Source organism: Eucalyptus grandis, chromosome 2, assembly GCF_016545825.1.
Source record: "Eucalyptus grandis isolate ANBG69807.140 chromosome 2, ASM1654582v1, whole genome shotgun sequence".
In the NCBI taxonomy this organism is placed as follows: domain Eukaryota; kingdom Viridiplantae; phylum Streptophyta; class Magnoliopsida; order Myrtales; family Myrtaceae; genus Eucalyptus; species Eucalyptus grandis.
The window spans coordinates 14,826,133-14,848,306 of NC_052613.1; the positions used below are offsets into that span (position 1 = coordinate 14,826,133).

General features: G+C 38.4%; 1 protein-coding gene across 20 annotated transcripts in view; it reads right to left on the bottom strand.

Annotated features, from left to right (window-relative positions):
* LOC104422849 (putative disease resistance RPP13-like protein 1) overlaps window positions 1–21,185 on the bottom strand; it is a 36,007-nt gene extending 14,822 nt beyond the window's left edge. For 5 of the 20 annotated variants that reach the window (XM_039307562.1, XM_039307571.1, XM_039307558.1 and 2 more), the window contains exons 1-2: window positions 17,301–21,185; window positions 17,060–17,214 (exon numbers count right to left, since the gene is read on the bottom strand). In XM_039307562.1, coding sequence (XP_039163496.1) covers window positions 19,564–20,979 — 1,416 coding nt within the window. In that variant the 5' untranslated portion in view covers window positions 20,980–21,185 and the 3' untranslated portion in view covers window positions 17,060–17,214; window positions 17,301–19,563. The other 15 variants (XM_039307565.1, XM_039307567.1, XM_039307566.1 and 12 more) reach the window with 15 other exon arrangements.
* Between the last annotated feature and the right edge of the window lie 989 nt (window positions 21,186–22,174).

Below are 22,174 nucleotides of genomic sequence, written 5' to 3' on the forward strand. Positions count from 1 at the left end.
AGAGGACTAATATTATGTACATCTTCAATGTCAGTTAACACAGCAAATGCACACATGAACAGCGAACATCAAATGCACGTGACCCGCATTTGACCCACTAAGAGCACACATAATCGCATTCTAATAAACTTTATACGGGAAATGCAGTAAGACACGAGCAGTGCAACTTCAATGGGACATCAAAACGTTGGTAAACAGAATGCAATAGGAATTAAATATCTATGACTGAGTCAGGCATTCTGTCGAACTGGCAAAACGCCTCCCTGTCAAAGAACTAATAAACGCCATCTTTAAGCAGCGATTCACTTTAGTCATTACTATCAGCAACAACCAAGGTCCAGAACATCAACGGAAACTGAGAAGGAGGAGAGTCGATGAAGAAGCCTCTCCTCTGGAAATTCAAGAAAAAACAGAGAGCTCAGCTTGATTCATTGAACAGAAAGCCGAAAGCCATAGAAAGAGAGAGAGAGAGGACTTGGCTTTAGCGATCGAACGGCGAGGAGCCGAGCAGGAGGAGACGTTGTCGTCGGAGCAAAGGCCCAGAGACGTCGGAAACTGAGCTGGAGCTCTGCCGAACTCAGTGCTCTCTCCCTTGCTAAGATTCTCCTTCCATCATCTTCTCACGGCTTCTGCGAGGGAGAAATGCCGAGGGCGAGGCCGAGCTTTTTTCTCTTTTTCCTGGGCTTTCATGGTTTCTATTCTCATGGACTCGGGCATACCTGTTCCAACGGGCGAGTCGAGTCGAATTTGGGCTGAGTCGGTCGATCACTAATACTCGTCCTGATCAATATTATTAGAACACTTTACGAAAAATCATGGCCAAATAGAAATTAGAGTACAGAGTAAGCAAGCGAACGCGAGATCGAGTGGAGACGATAAAGAATGAAGAGAATGCCATAGAGGTGAATTGGGTTTAAATAAGTTGTAAATTTGTTTTTGAGTCATTCAAAAAAAAATCCATATAATGTTTAAATCCATTTACTTAATATATTAATCATTTATAAGATCAAGGTTAGATATTCCACTAAAATTATTTTCTTTTTCTTTCTTTTATTACTTCCATCTTTTTTGTTCTTTTTTCTAAAAAAAAATATCCAAAATGCTTGCTTCTTTTGTCAACATAAAATTAGATGTCAATAATTTCTTTGTAGGTTTGTGCTTCCCTTATTGTTTTACTTTCTTGTAGTGGGCTTTGCACTATGAAAAAAATATTAACCCTTCATTCAAGCTTTTTTTTTTTATTTTTTTTTTTAATAAATCATTTCTAAAACATGGACTAAACCCTGAAGTCGCTTCTGGCGATTACATTGGTCCCCCCTTAAAGTGAATGGTCAATCTTGTGATGCGTTCTTGGCTTCACAGCACCATTAATAAATTGCGTACGATAAAAATATTTTTGGGCGCCTGCAAAAAGTAAAAATTGAAAATCGACCCCTCTAAAGGTTCTTTATTGTGAATTAGAGCTTAGAAGGGGGAGTCAACAAATATAAGAGAGTCACTCACTTTTAGGAGTATAGAACATGAAATGACGACTTGGGCTTTTTAGGGTTTAGCAACCCAAAGTGTGGATTTTTTTTTCCTCTTTTGTAAAAAAGGAATCTAAAGGATGAGTCCTTACATGTAATATTTGCCTCGTGCTCGAAGTTTAATGTTGTAAAATCAAAGGCTAGGAAAGAAGGAAAAAAATGATATTAAATGGCAAAATATGAAAGGATGGCAGTAATTTTTCCAAGTGCAATTTTTTTTTTTTTTTAAAAAGCCAAATGAGGTAAACCCGGGTCTCATCTTACCTAGAATTATGAATTTTTAGGAGGCTATTGAGGAGACATAGAAACAAAACTAATCGAGTACTTTAAATACATTTATACACATTTTAGATTAGTCAATGCTACTCTCTCAATCCGCAACACATATATATGTGACTATTCATCCCACGAAATTAATTCATTTATTTGGACACCACGTAAATTGACATTCATTTGATTTTGTTATCGTAAATAGTCATTTTGTAAATTCTATGAGTAAGCTCGCGTGCTTCTGATGAATTACACAAAAATTACATGGTTTTCTCTTCTACATATTTATTATTCGATTTAAATATCTTAATTAAAAAAAAATCTCATTCTAAATAGTTTCTCCAAATTATAATAATAATTTTTTTTATTTTTTCTGTTAAAGTGGGTTATTCTGTTCGAAGCTTCCTCACGGTAAAAGCGCGCACAGGTTCTCGAAGGCCGAATTATCTGGTAGGCTTCAGCTGCACGCTACTTGCTATGGATCCGCACTATGATTGGCTTGTCCACCGTTGAAAAGCAGCTCTCTCGCATGATCGATGATGGACAGTGGGTGCATCATTGCTAGACGGACCTCAGGCCTGTCTAATAATCGCAGCCGCTCCCTTTGACGGCTTCCTATTGGATTTTTTTTTTTTTAACACACCTATCGGAATTGATTTGATTATTTGTGTTCACATCGGAGCCTCTTCTTTTTATTTCATTTTAAAATTTATTATATTCATGGGACCCACCATTATCTACAGTTGTTCATAAGTCCCATGACAAGTGTCGTGAAGCTCCATGCATCAATTTTAGATTGAGACAAGATTAAATGAATGCTCTAGATATTTAGTAAAATCATTAGGATTTCATAACATGTTGTCCTAGACTCCTAGGATACTATTAAATATATAAATAGAGAAATATTGTTCTTTTTTATGTACCAACTCTCTCGTATCTTTTACAAGTAATGTTTTGAGAATGATAATCTTTTTTTGTTAAGTATGATTGAGAAATGCTCTTGAAATACTTGTTAACAAGATTTAAAAAAATAAAATAATAAGCGATGATTTCCCAACATAGCAATATCCACAAACCCCAATAGTGTCTGATTTTTTTCTTCATACACAAATAGTGTCGAGTGTTCTACTCATTGAACCCATTACTACATAGTAAGTACTAACTATTCTTAAGATATTATCATTGAAGAAAATAATGATATTGATGATGTTTTGTTTCATCGTAACTTAATTAGGTAGATAAACGACCTATCATTTTGAGAAGACATAAAAATCTTTTTTTCAAACGTATAAGATTCATTGATTAGGACAGAGTAATCGAAAGTATTTCAACATAATTTTTATTGTGTCCTTTTGTCTTTGATACTTGTCCAGTACATGACACAATATCTCTTTTTTTATTTGGGTATTGAAAGGGACGAAACCCAAAAGTTATGTCAAAAACAAAACACGATCTTAGCTAGCATCCCAGCAAGGCTAGGTAGCCATTCCTAGCACCTCTCTCTTCCTACATATTCTCCCTCTATTTTATTCTAAATTTGTCAATGTAGCGCCACATTATCAATTTGACACTGTAAGTAATGGTAGCTATAGAAAGGTTTTATTGTACAAATTGACAATGTTAAAGCATTCCATTGCCACAAAAGAGCAAGAGAGTTAAATTGCATGAACATCAATTTTAAAAGAACCGAAACTATATTTAGCCAATTTGGTTTATAACCTTGCGTAAGTATCTTCCCACAATTGTGTTCATTTCAGTGTTCAAAAACCCATTTCTTTTGAGAAAAGATCATCAAAACTTGACAGCGAAACTACAACTAACAAGGATGATACATGGAGGCAAAAATGATTTTCAAGCACCATCCTTTCCTCATATCAATAACTAAAATGCTTGGATGATGAGGAAGTCATATCAAGGCTTTGTATTATGACATCGTATATCAAATTGAATTTGAGGCATGATACCTTGTCCCATGTGCCGATCGAGCATCGATACTATTCACCCATCTTTGACAACATAAATAAAAGAACCATTTTCAATGCTAATTCGCGTTGATAATAAGAAAATAACCTCTTTCATCAAAGTGGCAAGTGAGGCGATGACAAAGAAGAAATATGAAAATCTAAGTGAGGATCAGAATGCTCAAGATTTATTCAAGAATTGACGAATATTTTGAGACGATAAAAGTCAGTCACCTCCCAATATACAAATTAACTTTTGAAGATTAAGTGAACATAATCCTCGAACTTCATGAGTGATCCGATCTAAAGCTCTTCACATTTTCCAATTCCAATTTATCTTAGGAACATTCTCGTACGCATTAAAGAGCAGTTGATATCCCCACTTACGTCGTGCGAATTTCCACCCCCTCATTTATATCCACCAAATCAAGAGCTCCATTTCAATGTTAACCCATAAAAAGAAAAATATAAAAGGAAGAAGAAGAAATAGACAAAGTCAGTCCAAGCATGTAATGGACACTATGATGTCGCATGAACCTCTCTCTCTCTCTCTCTTCCATAAAATGACAAATTGGATCCAAACAACAAGAAGCAGAGTTCTTGGTAAACACAGTTTGATGAAAGTTAGAAGTTGAAGCTTTAGAGCTTTGGTCAGGCATAGAGCGTCCTTTGTATTTAGGGCTTTGATTTCGATGATAAAATGTATGAAATAAGGAGCAAAGATCGAAAGTCTTCTTGACAATATACGCGATTGTCAGATTTTCAGAATCAACATAGTTGCTCTTGCAAGAAGTAAAACGTAAACTACAGAAGAATATAATAAAATGGTGGGGAGAGGAGCTTGGAAAAATCCATATAGAGCAGGTGAGGATCAAATTTTGCTTCTTTGTGGTTTCCATGGATGCTGATTCTTTTAATCGACAATCATACAATTTCAATTGAATCGTTGTTAGGTGATGACCACGACTCATCTTATTACGCAACAAGGAAGGGGAGGGAATTTGAAAGATTACAAGCTTGTCATTAATTAAATATTGTGATCAATCATTGTTCTCAATATTTGATTGAGGGTTTTCAACTATAGTTAGGCCCTAAATGTTGAGGTTGCATGATATGTACCCACATTAATATCGTTTAGCACGTATTTTCTCTCAAGGTGAAACCGAATATTTCAAATAGCCTGCAAATGCGAAACTTACTTATTCATATGAATAGACTTGAGAGAAAAAAATAAAAGAAAAAGAAGTGCCCATCGAGCCCAGCTCGACCTAGTCCAATTGTAAGAAATATATGGGCGAGCTTGGACCAATGATCGTACATTTAGAGCTTGGAGCTACCAAGACTTGCCTGATATGATTTTATTTTTTAGCAAAATGAAAATCTGAACGAGCCTCGGCAAGTAATTATCTTTTTGGGCTCAGGCTCACTTGAGAGCTATTATTCACGCGAATAAAGTATAATGTTTTCCAAAATCATAGTTTAGGGTCGGTATGAATTTTAATGCTTATAACTGACTTGGTCTGTCTAGTCTTGCCTATTGAATGGTTCTTTAATTAATTAAAGTGAAGTCCCAGCCAAATGACTTTCTTGAACTTATTACCTGAATTGTATGTCAAGTCTAATTGCAATGCCATCCATTGGGATTAAGGCCCAAGAGTTGGGCTATCTACGTTTTGAGGCCGAACCATCACGGCCCACTCAATGCCTACGAAAGTATGATGTTAGGATTTGGCACTTTTGCATGGAATCCACATTCAACTTTGATTTTGTCATGCGAAATAAACAATTACAAGAGTAATCAAACGAACAAAATATATACATACTCGCCCCGATGCAGCCAAAAACAATAAGAAATTACTAGAGTACTTCCTCTTCCAAATCTAAAACTTCAATGAGTCTTTTGATGATTTTGTTTTTCCTGATTGGCGCTTATGATTATGTTAATGCAGAACTATGGGGGAAGCGTTGACCACTTGTGATGGTGGCGTAATTGTACAAGCTGATATTCCACAGATGCGAGGTCATGAGGATAATCCACGTGCGACGGTAGTGCCCGTATCTTTACTCGCTCGTGACAGGAGCTCTGGCAGCTTGGTGGGGTTACAGTGACGAGTAGTGATGAGACTTGCCTACCCGAGAAAAGTGGGTTGCGAGTGGTACTGGAAGACGACCTTCTGGCAGTTTTAGATCGTAATACTTCGTGGCAGACATGAGGCTTTCATGATGACTCAACAGAGCAACAGAGCAACAGAGCATAGTCTCCCTGGTCGCTCCTCTCCGCCTTTCCTTTACAACAAAGAAAAAGAAAAGTCCTCTGAGATGGTGTGAGAATTTAAATAGAAGAAAGATGAATTGTGAACTTTAACAAGAAAGTCAGGTTTAAAAAGATTCTGATCTGCAGGGTGCATTGAAACTTAGTTGTCATATTTGCCAACTCGAAAAATGGTTTTACACCCTACTTTTGCATCTTTACAATAGTTGTTATTGAAAGTAAGAAAGCTTCTTAATTTGATTTTGATTATAGACCAGGGTAACTGACATCAAGATACAGATTAATCTTATTTAGAGCATGTCACCCTAAAAAAAAAAAAATTAGAGCATATCGGTGCACCTACCAAAATTAATAGCTTTTTCTTTTTTTGCTTTTGTCAAGTTGCAAAAGATGAAAACAACTACATCAGTTGCCTACCTCAACGGTGTTTGCATTTGATCCTCCCAAGAGATTTTCCCAAATACAGATAACAGTGGGATATTCTGCAAAACAAGCACAGTCGAGAGAATTCAGGTCAATGAGCTAGGGCATAAGAAATAGATATTTGGTAGAGAAAATACAGCAAACGATTAAATTGCGGAACAATATTAGTTTAAGAGCAACAATTTTTCATGATTCTCACGCAAAGCATAGTGCATTTCCATTTGCAAATTCTTTCTGTCATCCAAGTGCAAAGATAAGCAACTTTTGGCCATCACACAAAATTCCAGATATATAATCTATATAGACAGGCACATTTGACGCATCATAATTCCAACACTGCAAGCAAGTCCACGTAGGTATGATTTGTTCGAGGAATAGTCACTAGCTGTACCACGTTAGCATTATAACCATTTTATTGTGTACTTCCTTGGTAAACAAAACAGAGCAACACATATGTTAACATCAGACCTTCAGCAGCTGGTTTGTAGACATTCACGTGAATCATGTCCATGGGAAAGCATTAACTTTTAAGCATTGAGTTGAGTAAATGGAATTGAAATGGATCCTGGAGCAGCAGCAGTAGCTAAATGACGAGTGTAAAAGAAAGAAAGAAGTCTGAATCATTACCTGAAGAATGAAACTTGGACAGTGGAGCGAAATCTTCTTGTTGGATCCGAACTAGATCAATCACAATGAGTGGGATTTCATGGATAAGGTGCCAGTAGTTGCCAGCAAGAGAGGATCCATCCTTTGGAATCTCACATTGAATTATGTGGAATACTTTGAGGGAGGGAGGGAAGCTATCCTCTGGCAAGTACCCGAATTTCGAGCAACTTAGAAAATGTAACTGTTCTTTCTACTCATAGTTCTCATCCAAAAAGAGGGGAAAGATGGCCATGAAGACCACTTGATAACTATAAGAGTCTACTTCTACTTTATTATTGTCATATTTTTCATCCAAAGAGAGGTTAAATCTCTAGGCTAAAGAAACAGAAGACTTCTCATCATACATCCTCCAAGATGGGACTACGTTGATAGTCTTTCCATCGATTCCCATAAAAAGAAACGGCTCTACTAGCTCTCATCCAAAATCTGGAAAGGGACAATCAATTAGTCCTCTGAATAAGAATTACCTTTCATGAGCAACCGAACAACTCCACCTCAACATCGACGGTAGAAAAATACCCCACGCGAACAGCAGTAGCGGCATACAATCTGAAATGTTATCCCCAAAAGGGGTGAATACAACAAAAGCAGATAGGAAATCCAATAACATTCCAATGCATCATGCATATCATCACACGTACAAGCATCACCTACCTTGTAATCATGCGTATCATGCATCATCACATCATATATATCACCATCATCATGGCATACCACATTATCATTAACCATGCATCACCATGCATATCACATCATCATTAGCCATGCATCACCATGCATATCACATCATCACTAGCCATGCATCACCATGCATATCACATCATACCATCATTAGCCATGCATCACCATGCATATCATATCATTATTAGCCATGCATCACCATGCATATCACATCATCACTAGCCATGCATCACCATGCATATCACATCATACCATCATTAGCCATGCATCACCATGCATATCATATCATTATTAGCCATGCATCACCATGCATATCACATCATCACTAGCCATGCATCACCATGCATATCACATCATACCATCATTAGCCATGCATCACCATGCATATCATATCATTATTAGCCATGCATCACCATGCATATCACATCATCACTAGCCATGCATCACCATGCATATCAAATCATACCATCATTGGCCATGCATCACCATGCATATCATATCATCATTAGCCATGCATCACCATGCATATCATATCATAGATCAATTTCCACTTTTACTTATCAATTGATCCCCACATTATCTTTTCTCAAATCATCAAATTCACCATCATCACCATCCCTTCGGCGAAAACCTCCGACAGGATCCCAAAGATTCCACCATCTCATGGCCACCGGGCTTCCGCCCCACATTCCGGCATCTCGCATCTCAACTAGCATCACGAGGCATTCCCTTGGGCGAAAACCTCCGACAGGGCTTCCGGCCTTTACCCTTCTAACCGGGGATCTCGCACCCTAATCCCGGCATCGCGAGTCACTCCTTCGGGCGAAAACCTCCGACAGGGCTTCCGGCCCCCCACATTCCGGGCATCCTGAAACTCCCAGGGAATCTCTGGAATTACGCCACCAGGCCACCAGACAACATCCTCCGCCACAACCTCTTACTCACATACCACTTTCCATTTTTTTATCATCCTTTTCATCTTATTATTTCATGGCATATGAATCACACACACGCATCATGATTCATAATCATACATGCATCAATGTCATATAGCAATGCATCATAATTCATGATCATTCATACATCAGTGCCATATAACAATACATTATAACTCAATAAAACTCTTGGCCAATAAAATAATCCACTTTTTATTTTATTATTATTTTATTATTATATTTATTTATTTTCATAAATAAATATTATATTTAATATTTATGATTTTCCAAAATCATAATATTCAAACAATCATTAAAAAAACAATTAAAATCACAATTTCACACAAATTCATGGTCAAATTTGCATTTCACATAATTTCCCAAATTTCCACAAAATACACACAATATTCGGATAATGGCCAGATTACACAGTTTTCGAATTAATTCAATTAAAATACTCATATGACCTCCGAAAATTACACAATTTTACAGGGTGATAGAAAACACATTTTCGTGCACTTTTCATGAAGAACCCTAAGCCAAATTATTTTTATATTAATTTATACAACTCCATGAAGCTTCTGGAACGTCTACCGTTTCGTCCAGAACGTACATCACCGAAAAACTTAGGTTTGACCCATCAAATCTCTTTCGTTTCTTCTGAAATTCTAGTATGTTATGTATAAATGTGTGCTTTACAAGTTTCATGAAGAGATCTAGGTTAAATAACCAAAGTATGATCTTCTTTTAAGTCCTTGAAGTCTCGGGTGTCTCGGTATACTTCAACAGAACCAAACGTCTCAAAGATCTAGCCGATTACCTAGGCTATACTTGTTCATTTCTCTTCAAATTTGAGTATGTTGTAGTTTAGGATGTTACCTACAACTTCTATGAAGACAACAAAGTGAGATCTCCAACAGAAATGAACATGCAACCAAGAAATCATCAAAAGGTCAGTGAAGATTTCGCAGATCTGAGGTCTCCGTATAACAAAGCTTTTGACCCCACATATCACCTTTGTTTTCCACGAAATTCGAGTATGTCATACTACAAGATGTTAGCTTCAACTTTCATGAAGACACCGAAGCCAAAATCGCACTCCAAGTACACATGCAAGCTCGACTAAGATACTGGCTACCACAAACCGAACGGAAACAGCCACATTACATGAACACATCCAACCCTTACCTCGGTTTTTCGCCCAAATTACACCTAAAACCGAACATGCAACCAACAAAACAGACATGCAAGAGAAGTTAAGGACTCCACTTGCCTCCAAGATGAACACACAGCAACACACGGCGGCGTACGGTGGTCGGACTAGGCGGCGACGGCGAGACACGGCGGCGGCAACTCTCGGCTCCACCTCCTCTCTCTCGGGCTCTCTCTTCCGCTCAAGCTCTCTCTCTCGTACACCTCTCTCTTTGGACGGAAATGAAGCAAGTAACCGGCCATTTCTCTCCTAATCCCTTTTTATACTCCCCCTAGGCTCATCATAGGTAATGATTGATCCACCACACCTATGGCCAATGCATGAGGACTTGTCTTGCCACTTGTCATTTCTATTTTTGAAATTTGATTTGGGTTAATGGGCTTGGGCTTAGGCCCAACCGGCCACTCCTTCTTGGGCTAGTCGAACTCCCCTCTTGGGCCCAATGGGCCGACTAGCTTGGCCCACCAAGCTCTAGGCTAATGGGTCCAAGGCCCATTTCGAAGATAACCCTATTTTCTCTTTTTTTTTTTTGAATTCCTTTTTATAAATATTTCTAAATTCAAATTTCATCTTGGCCAAAGTCTTGGGATATTTCAATTATTGAAATTTAAATCATATGGCCAAGCATTAACTAATTAAATTTAAATTTCCACAACACAAGCAAAATTCATCAAATTAAAAGACAAATTGGCTAAAGCATAGGCCATAAAATTCTATCACCTAATTAAAGACATTTAACACACCTTAAGGCTTGGCTTTGAATTTCTGGGATGCCACATAATGAACAACTATAAGATTGATCAGAACAAAATTATATGCATCCCCAATTGAATGATCAGAACAAAATTATATGCATCTCCAATTGACAGCAACGAAAAGTAAACCGCAATGCCCTTTTGATGATTTTTCCTTCTTTTTTTTTTTTTTTTTTTGGCTGAAAAATTCTGGTGATTATGTTAACTCACAAGTATGGGAGACTGCCAGTCACCGATGATGGTGACTTGTGGGTACAGGCTGATATTCTACAAATGTGAGGTCACGAGATTAAATGATTGGTCCCGGCCGATAACTCCTAAGAAAGATCGCCTACACCTGTTGGTATGTCTGGAAAGCTTGAAATGCAGTAACTTTCATCCATAAATCACCAGATACTGAAAACTGCCACTTGCACAAGTTAAAAAGCTCTTTTGGAGTGTGTTGCCGGTAACAATGTAAGCTAATTCATGATTGGGTGGATGAAAGGCATGGGGTGTGGAGTAAACTTGAGCTAGGTTTCATGAAAATTAACTGTGACAGATTTTACATAACATGCCATTGTTGGTATTGAGGCCAGAAATGAAACAGGGGATATGGTTGCCTGTAGAGGGGCTGAATTATTTGTTGCTCGAAAGAGCATTGCAGTGGCTAAAGAAAAAAGCTGGCCCAAGGCAGGAGATTAGATGGATGCAGCTATGGCATACAAGAATATCACCAACCTTCACAAGCAGTGCGATTGGAGACTAAGGGCAGCTCTTGTTGGGATTCAAGCAACTATATATCATTCTTTCAGCAAGTGTTTGTGCCCATTGGGTAACTTTGCATATGTGCGATTGAAATTGGGGTGAAAGACCCCCGTCCCATGGGGAAAAGAATTAATTCTGTATTAAGCATCGCATCGAAGAAAAAGAAGTGAAATTGATGCCTTCAAGACCAAAAAACTCACCTGAACCGTAATAAAACTGACTGCACATCGAAGGATGAATTGTAGCAGTTAGCAAATGAAAGCGAAAGTGGATCAATTTCACTTCATTGGATCCAAACCCAATCAATGCGTATGTCAGGGATTTCTTGGATTTTCCAGAAAGTAACGTGAAACATCTACATGGGAAAGTATCAATTTGCATTCAGCATCAAATTGAGGAAGCAGAATGGAAATAGATGCCTTCAAAACCAAAAACTTACCTGAACCCTAAGAAAACTCACTGTACATGGACAAATCAATTCATTGGATTTGAAAGCCCTTGATGCGGATGAGAGGGATCTCTTGGATGAGGGGCCAATAGTCACGTCTGTAAAATATCAACCACCTACTCAACCAACTGCAACCAAAAATGAACAAGAAGACATGACAGGGTACTTCCCATTCCAAGTCTAAAAAATGTGATCGTTATGGTTATTTTGTTTTTTCTAAATGGCCCTTGTGATTCTGCTAACACAGAACTATGGGGGACTGCTGATCACCAGTGATTATGGCCTAATGCTACAAGTTGATATTCTACAGACATGAGGATAACCCACTAACGATGACAGTGCCTGTATCTTGCCTTGTCCGTGACGGGAGCTCTGGCAGCTTGGTGGGGTTATAGTGACAAGACTTGCCTACCCAAAATAATTGGTTGCGAATGGTCTTGGAAGGCCATCTTCTCACAAGCTTAAATCAAAATACATTGTGGCAAACGCAAGGCTTTAATGATGACTTAACAGAGTGGCAAAGCATAGTCTCCCTGATTGCTCCTCTCTGCCTTTCCTTGACAACAAAGAAGAAGAAAATTTGCTCTGAACTGGTGCAGGAATTTGAATAGAAGAAAGATGAACTATGAACTTTGACAAGGAAGTCATATTTAAATGGATTATAATCTGCAGGTTCATTCAATTTGATTTCCATATTCACCAACTTGAAAACACCTGTTTTAAATCCTATTTTTTTGCATCTTTACAAATAGCTGCTGTTGCTGGAAGTAAGAAACCTTCTTCATTTGACTTTGAATATGGACCTCAATAATTGACATAATGATACAGATTAATCTTTTGGAGCAGGTCTCCAGAAAAACAGTTTAGAGCATATCACTACATCTACCAAAATAAATAGCCTTTTCTTGTCAAGTTGCAGAAGATGAACATAAGCACATCATTTGCCTACCTCAACAGTGTTTGCATTTGATCCTCCTGAGAGAATTTGCCAAATAAAGATGACAGTGGGGAAATTCTGCAAAACAAGCACAATTGAGAGAATTCAGGTCACTGAGCTAGGGCATAAAAAAAAAAAAAAAATTGGAAGAGAAAACATAACAAATGCTGAAATTGCAGAAAAATATTAATATAAGAGCAACAATTCTTCACGGTTCTCATGCGAAGCATGGTGCATTTCCATAAGTGGAAAGATAAGCAATAGTTGGGCATCAAACAAAGTTCAAGATATATCATCAATCCAGACAGGCACATCCATGCATCACAATTCCAGCACCATGAGCAAGTCCATGTAAGTATCATTTTTTTTTTGGAATAGTCACTCATATGAAACTATGGTGGACAAGCTGTACCCTATTAGCATTATAACCATTTCATTGTGTGTTTCCTTATCAAACAAAACAGAGCAACCCAAATGTCTAGCTGGTTTGTGGCAAATAATGTGAAGCTTGGCCATGGAAAAACATGAACTTTTTAGCATCGAGTTGAGGATTCGTAATATATGGAGCAGAAGCAGTAGCTAAACGACGAGTGCGGAAGAAAGAGGTATGAACCATCACCTGAAGAATAAAAATTAGACATTGGAGAGATATCTTCTTATACAAGTACCGGTAACCTATAAAGGATAGCTGTTTGAGAGAGGAGAGATAGCTGCAAAGACTTAATCTTTCCACATTCCTCATATTTCTCATCCAAAGAGAAATTAGAGATGAAGGAAACAGAATGTGAGGTCAGGAGGTCAAATGACTTGATACGAGCTGATAACGCTAAAGAATGATTGGCTACACCTATTGTTATATCCGGAATGCTTGAAATGTAGTAAACTTTAACAATAAATCACCTGATCCTGAAACTGTCACTTTCACATTTTAGAAAAGCTCTTTAGACTGTATAGCTTTTAAAATGCAAGAGCACTAAGTCATGATTGGGTGAATGAAGGCAGGGTGTGGAGAGTAAACCTGAGTTAGGCTTTGTGAAGATTAACTATTATGGGTCTTCTATTGAAGGAACCAAACATGCTGTTGTTAGGATTGTGGCGTGAGATGAAACAGGGGAGATGATTGCCTGCAAGGGTGTTGTGGTGCAAGCTAGATCTGCAAAGGAGGCTGAAACACTTGCTGCTCAAAAAGCATTGCAGTAGCCAAATAAAAAGCTGAACCAAGGTAGTAGTGGACTAGATGGAGCTTTGGTATACAAGGATATCATCAATTTTCCCAAGCAGTGCAATTAAAGACTAAAGGATGCTCGTACTAGGATTCAAGAAGCTATAGATCATTTTGCAGCGCCGAATTTTAGTTGTATTTCACGAAAAGCAAATGCTTGTGCCCATTAGGTGGCTTTGCCAAAATTGAGATCTACATCTGCATCTCCCACCCTTCTTATCACATATGCTTATTTCAACCGTGAGCGGCTGGCCTAGAAAGAAAAAACCCCATCAAGGACACACACAACCCGCCCGAATGTCAGTCTCTGACCTTCAGTCGCTGGTTTTTGGAAATTCTACGAGAAACATCTCCACAGGAAAAATCAATCCGTATTAGGCATCAAACTGAAGAACATAATATAAATTGATGCCTTCAAAAACAAAAACTGACCCCAACCCCAGAAAGTTGCCTTTAGGTGGAACAACGAATTGCGGCGGATAGCAAATGGAAGGGAAAGAATGAAAGAACTTATAAGAATTACCTAAAGAAGGAAAAGTAGTCAGCGGAGATAAATCTTTTGTCATGCCTCTGGTGTGATCAATTTCAATTCATAGGATCCAAACACCAACAATGTAGATGAGAGGGATCTCTTGGATGAGGGGCCAATAGTCGCCAGTGAGTTTTGAGCATCAATCTTTTGGAATCTCACATATAGATATCTCCAGAATTTGGACAAATCATAGTCTTCCTTATTGCTCCTTTCTACCTTTCCTTGATAACAAAGAAAAAGAAAAATATGCTCTAATATGGCGTGGGAATATGAATAGAAAGATGAACCGTGAACTTTGACAAGGAAAGCAAATTTCAATGGCTTATAATCTACAAGGTTCATTCAAATTTAGTTGTCACATTTGCCAACTCGATCACACCTGTTTAAAATCCTATTTTTTGCATCTTTATAGAAGCAGCTGTTGTTGGAAGTAAGAAAGCTTCTTCGTTTGACTATGAATATAGACCTCGGTAATTGACATTGTGATATAGATTAATCTTTGAGAGCATGTCGCCAAAAGAAAAAAACAGTTTAGAGCATAGTAGTACTGCTACCAATAATAAATAGCATTTTGTTCTTCTTTTGTCAAGTTGCAACAAATGAACATAAGCACATCATTTGCCTAACTCAGCACTGTTTGCATTTGATCCTCCTGAGAAATTTTGCCAAATAAAGATGATAGTGGGATATTCTGCAAAACAATCATAGTCGAGAGAATTCAAGTCAGTGAGCTAGGATATAAAAAATTAAAAAGAAAAAGATAATTGGAAGAGAAAACATAACAAACACTGAAGTTGTGGGAAAAATAACAATATAAGAGCAACAATTCTTCACAATTCTCACGTAAAGCATAGTGCATTTCCATAAGTGGAAAGATAAGCAATTTTTGGCCATCAAACAGTTTAAGATATATCATAAATACGGACAAGCACATACACACATCATTATTCTTGCACTGTAAACAAGTCCATGTATGTATTTTTTGTTTTGATGAATAGTCACTTGTAAGAAGCAATGGTTGGTTGACTTGCTGTACCACATTAGAATTATAACCATTTCATTGCGTGCTTCCTTGTCAAACAAAACAGAGCAACCCAAATGTCAACATTGGACCTTCAGCAGCAGGTTTGTGGAAATTTAGGTGAAGTTTGTCCATGGAAAAATATGAACTTTTTAGCATTGAATTGAGGATTTGAAATAGAAATGGATCCTGAAGCAGCAGCAGTAGCTAAACAATAAGTGTGCAAGAAAGAAAGAAGTCCAAATCATTACCTGAAAAGCAAAGTTTAGAAATTGGATAGATATCTTCTTATTGGATCTGAACTCAACCAACTACGATGAGCAGGATTTCTCGGATGAGGTGCCAATAGTTGCCACTGAGTTTTGAGCATCATTCTTTCATAATTTTACGGTGAATTATGCTGAATACTTGGAGGAGGGAATGAAGCCATCCTCTGGCAAGTTCCATTAAACTATAAAATGTAGCTGTTCGAAAGTGGAGAGATGACTGCGAAGACCACTTGATAATCTTTCCACGTTCCTCATATTTCTCATCCAAAGAGATGTAGAGATCAAGGAAACAGAATACTCTGCACTTCTTACATCCTGCACTATTGATATTCTTTCCACATTCCTCATGTTTATCATCCAAACATCTGAAACAGGACTATCAATTAGTCCTGAATAAAAATAAAGTTTCCTGCTTAGAGTGATCAGAACAGAATTATATGCATACCCAATTGACAACAACAAAAAATGAACCAGGATACCCTCTTGATAACTTTTTTTTTTTCGCTAAAAAATTGTTGTGATTTTGTTACCTTACAAGTACAGGAGACCACCGATCACGGGTGATGGTGACTTGTTGGCATGGGCTGATATTCTACAAATGTGAGGTCATGAAATTGAATGATTGGTACAGGCTGATAACTCCTAAGAATGATTGCCTAGACTTGTTGGTATATTTGGAGTGTGTTGCCGATAAAAATGTAAGCTGAGTCATGATAAGGTGGATGAAAGGCAAGGTGTGTGGAGTAAACCTGAGCTAGGTTTCATGAAGATTAACTGAGGCGGGGTCTTACATAACATGCCATCACTGGGATTGAGGCTAGAAATGAAACAGGGGAGACGGTCGCCTACAAAGGATGTTGAATTACTTACTAGTCCAAAGAGCATTGCAATGGCTAAAGAAAAAGACAAGCCCAAGGCAATAGATAAGATGGATGCAGTAGTGGCATACGAGGATATCATCAACTTTTGCAAGCAGTGCAAATGGAGACTAAAGGAAGCTCTTGCTGGGATTCAGGCAACTAAATATCATTCTTTTAGCCTTGAATTTTAGTTGTATATCACGATACGGCGATTTCTGGAAATCCTATGCGACACTTCTCCATGGGAAAAAATTAATTCGCACAAAGCATCGAATTGAAGAATAGAAGCGAAATTGATGCATTCAAGGCCAAAAAGCTTACCTGGACCCTAGAAAACTGACCGCACCTCGAAGGATGAATCACGGTAGTTAGCAAATGAAAGCGAAAGCGGATCAATTCCACTTCACCAGATTTGGAACCAATCAATGCGCATGTCAGGGATTTCTTGGATTTTCCCAGGAATTTATGTGAAACATCTACATGAAGGGAAAATCAGTTTGCATCACAAATCGAATTGAGGAAGCAGAATGGGAAATCGATGCCTTCAAAACCATAAACTTACCCGAACCCTAGAAAACCTGACCGTACCAGGACGAATCAATTCATTGAATCCGAAGGTGATCAATCAAGATGAGAGAGATCTCTTGGATGAGGGGCCAATAGTTGCCGGTGTGTTTTGAGCATTGATCTTTCAGATTCTCGCATTCATATATTTGCAATACTAGGAGGGAGGGAGGGAGGCCATCCTTTGGCAAGTCCCTCAACTTCGGGCAATTTGAAATGATTAACACTTGGAGAGAGGAGAGATGGTTGCGAAGGCCATTTGATAGTCTTTCCACGTTCCTCATATGGTCAATTCGAAGAAAGGTAAGAGAGGAAGGAAAGAGAAAACTCCAAGCATCCTCCTCGTCCTCGTCCTCCTCCGAAGGAAACCGCACCTTCTCTCCCTCCCCTCCCATACTTCTTTTGTCAATATCTAGATGGTCGAGGGATGTGAGAAGGGGTAAGCCCCATTCTCTCATTGGCCGTTTCATATTCTCACACTCACTTATGTGAAACCATTGCACATTGGGGGGCAAACCTCCTTCGGGCAAGCATTGGATATTTTGGCAACGCCCAATGAATATGTACCAAAGGGATGTAAGATGACGTCACTTTAGTAGAGACTTTATCTTTGGACAGTAATAGAGAGAGACCCGCGATAGGGTGATGGGAAGGGGAAGGGAATCTATTATTTCCAATGCCCTACACTCACTTATATGCAAAGAAGTGAGATTGTTACAACTGGTGATACTGGTGATAGACTTTATGTTCGGACATCCCCCAAGTCTAAGACTCGATAGGGTGAGGGGAAGGGGAGGAAAGTCCTCTATCTGACAGTCACTTATACTCAATTCAGTGAGATGGGAGAACGTGTGAAGGAATTGTGGTAGGCTTCTTTGATTCGGACAATGGTAAATTTGCATAAATTTGAGTGATTCTATGGTGATTTCTCCTAGCGATTCCACTCCCTCGCAGTCTTGAATAACAAATTTCTTCAAAGTAGCAAGTTTACCCTTGGCAGAGGGACAAAATGTCAGGGAATCACATTGACCTATACATGAAGATTGAAGTTGAGAGATCGGGTTGTTGCTGATGGGGTCATATGAAGAAATGGTTGGTCTTATGAGTTTTGGACACTGTCCAATAGAGAGATCACTGAGTGTGTACATCTTGCTTGGAAGCTTTTCTAAACTGGTGCAACTACTCAATTCCATCTTTTCAAGGTTGCATGGCAACTCTATTTCTATTTCTCCTGCCACGAATGATGTGAACTGAGGACAGCTTGCTATTTTTAATTCCTCGAGGCAAGTAAGATTTAGCATTTCATTTTCATCTTGCCACAAGTATTTTAACTGGTCACACCCTCCTATATGAAGCTCCTTAGCTTGATCAAGTGGTTCATAAACCCATGATCAAAGCAAACAAGCTCTGCAAGATTCTTAATTGTAAGAATGGTCAAAGAAGTTTGGTTGATCAAGCTCTTCAAGATCTCCTTGTTACAATCCTCAAGGGACAACTCATGGAGAGATGGAAGACAAACATCATTGGTTGAGTTTTTCAAATGCGGACATGAAAGAATTTCAAGCTTTGTGAGACGATCAAGTTGACAAGGCAATGTCCCGACCAACGAAGGACAACCCTGAACAACAAGATGCTTAAGACAGGAGAATGAGACTTCTTCTTTTGGGCGCCCAGCATAAGGAGACCAATCCTTCCATGCCAACATCTCTTTGAACTTCAAAGTGGTTAAGGATGGAAAATGCCTTTTACCTCCGTAAAATTCAGAGCCTATCATTCTTATTGCATGTAGACCTTTAAGAGATAATTCCTTAAGTGAAGGTAGTTGTCCAATCATAGACAGCGACATAACATTAGGACAGTCCCACAAGCATAAAGACCCTATTTTAGAATAGGATGTACAATCTAACCATGATGGGAATACTGCACCACGATAGTTCAAAATAGTGAGATTTTCAAGATTAGTGTGAGGTTGCAAAGAGTCAAGCACCTGTGCTTCGTGCTCATGATTATGGAGATCTCCCAAGTGTTCACCCCAATGCAAGGATAAGTTGGTAAGGCCTAGCTTTCGAAGCAAATTAGCATCAATTGCATCTATAACTTTTTCCACATTTTGCAATTCTTATATGAATAATTTTCCTTCAAGATGTGGCAAGTTCTTTAACTCTTTCAACTACGACCCTTTCTCTAGTCCCACCACAAATTTGGACAAGATAATAAGATTCTTTAAATTACCGATACCCAATGGCATCTCTTTTAGACTCTCATGTATCTCTAATATCAAGAAACCGTAAGCTGACTAACTTTGTGATACCTTGAGGCAACTTTGAAAGCTTTTGACAACCTCTTAAAATCAGAGCTTGTAATTTGCACAAGGCGCCGATTGACTTAGGTAGCCTCTCGATATTAGTGTACGAGAAATTGAGATATCGAAGGTATTTTACATCACCAACACAATTTGGTACCTCTATGAGGTCACAACAACATAACAAGAATACTCTCAAGTACTTCAAGTTTGTTAGCAAGTCACATAGCACCTTGTTGGAAATAGAGAAAGAGTCCCCACTAGATCCATCACGCACCAGAATTAAGCTTCTTAGTGCCTTCATCCCTTGATATGGTTTCAAGCATTTTGATGTAACAAACCATGATGGGATGAATGATGCATAACGAGTTTTTTCAAGAGATGATACATCATGTTCATTACTTGCCACTTGATACTCCCCTGAGCTAAAGCAAGTCCCACCCAAAATTGACTTTGCTAGATCATTCAAAAGATCATGCATTGAAAACTTAGATGCGTTGATACTTGATTGTTGAAGAAATGACCTGGATACTAACTCATCAAAGTGCTTCCATCCCAATTTCAAGATATTCTCATTTGCTTTTTGCCCATCTAAAAGTCCCTCTGCTATCCATAAGAGTACCAACTCATCCCTCTCAATTTCATAATCCTTGGGAAATACCGCACAATAAGCAAAACATCTCTTCAAATAGGAAGGAAGATGGACATAGCTCAATTTTAAAACTGGGAGAACCTCATCATTCTCGACCGTCGGAAGATCCCATATTTTGTTATTTAAGGTATCTTCCCATTCATTAGGATTACTTTTAGTACGTAGGACACCGCCCAACATCTTTGCTGCCAAAGGTAAACCTTTGCACCTTTCAGCTATTTTCTTCCCTATTATTTCAAAGGTCGGGTGGCTCTCAAAATTTGTTACTCCAAGAGCATGAAATGCCAATAAGCTTATACAATTATCAAAGGACAATTCCCTCAAATGATACGGTGAAGCTCTTGTTATGGAAGCAACATTATGGTTGCGAGTCGTGATGATGATCTTGCTTCCGCTTAGCCCCCATGTCAATGGCTTTAAGAGGGCAGTCCATTTTTCATACTTCTCATTCCATATATCATCTAAAACCACAAGAAACTTCTTCCTGGCTAGACTATCCTTCAACTTAACTTGAAGCTTGTCAAGATCTTTGTCATCATCGGACGACCTGGTGATCGACTGCAAAATAGTTTTTGTTATGTCAAGGACATGGAAAACATCTGACACACAAACCCATGCTTTCTTCTCGAAACAACTATTCACTTTGGCATCATTATATACTCGTTGAGCCAAGGCTGTCTTTCCAACGCCGCCCATCCCAACTATGGGGACTATGCTTAGCATGGCATTGGAATTTTCTACCTCACTTATCAATAGTTCGAGTATTTGTGCTTCTTCTTTTTCCCTACGAAAAAATTGAGGCTCCAACAAAGAAGTGGTGGGATCCCTTTTGTTGGTATAGTTGGATTTGTCTGCAACATTCTCTCTCAAGCTTAGATGAGCCTTCCTGGTGACAATCACTTTCAACCTGCCATTGACCTCTTGTACCTTGGTTTTCGACACCTTATGCAAGTTTGGATTCAATCTGAGGATTTATCTTGGCCAAAGAAAGAGGACTTCCATTTCACCAAACCTCTACTTGTGCTGGATTTTGCCTCTGACTCAACTTGAGTGATTTTGATCACCAATTCATCAATCAAGTCTTCCATGTCATAGCTCAAGTCCCTAACATCGTCCAACCATAGCTTCACTAGAGGGTTATTGCTGAGTTGATTGTCCTCTGCATCATCCAGCACTTGCATTGATTGTCACTACATTCCTCTTCCACTCCTTAAGCAAGGAGTGTTGAATCCTTCTTGTTGCGTATAGCCCAATGTGAGAGAAGACAACTTGTCGAATAGAACTTGAAAGAAGGAAGCCAAGAAGGAACCCAAAACGATCTCTCCAACGGCCATGGGTGAATGGGTCACTGCCGAGACATCAAAGGTGTTTCGTGAAGCATAGTAACAACGAACTATGGGAGAGAGAAAACAATGAAGTCTAGGAATACCAAGACGTTCACTTGCCAAAAAGATTTTATAAAAAAGATCAAGTCTCTCAAGGGATGCACACCAAAGGTTAGACAAATCAAAGTAAAATAGTTTTGTCCACTAGAGTGCTTGTTTCGTCAATTGTTCTCCTTTTTCTTTTGATCAAGACTTTTCTTGTGAGCATTCAAACAAAGGATAAAAGGTGATTTTTCTCAATGAACTTAGAGCGCGTGCATATTTTCGTAAAAAATTCCAATGCTTGAGTGTTTTGTTGGCTTTTTTCACATCCGTATATTACTAGTATCCTTATGATTTTAATATCTTTGTTTTATGCTTTATTGGTGAATATAAGATCAATGTAGGTTTTTAGATGGCGATTGCAGTGCTAAAAACTCACATGTGTTTAAGATATAAGATGGTTATAAATTTCTCCTTCAATGTGGATGACCATGTAAAGACATCAAATAGTGAAGGCTAATCATTTAACATTACGTTTGCTAAATCTTTTT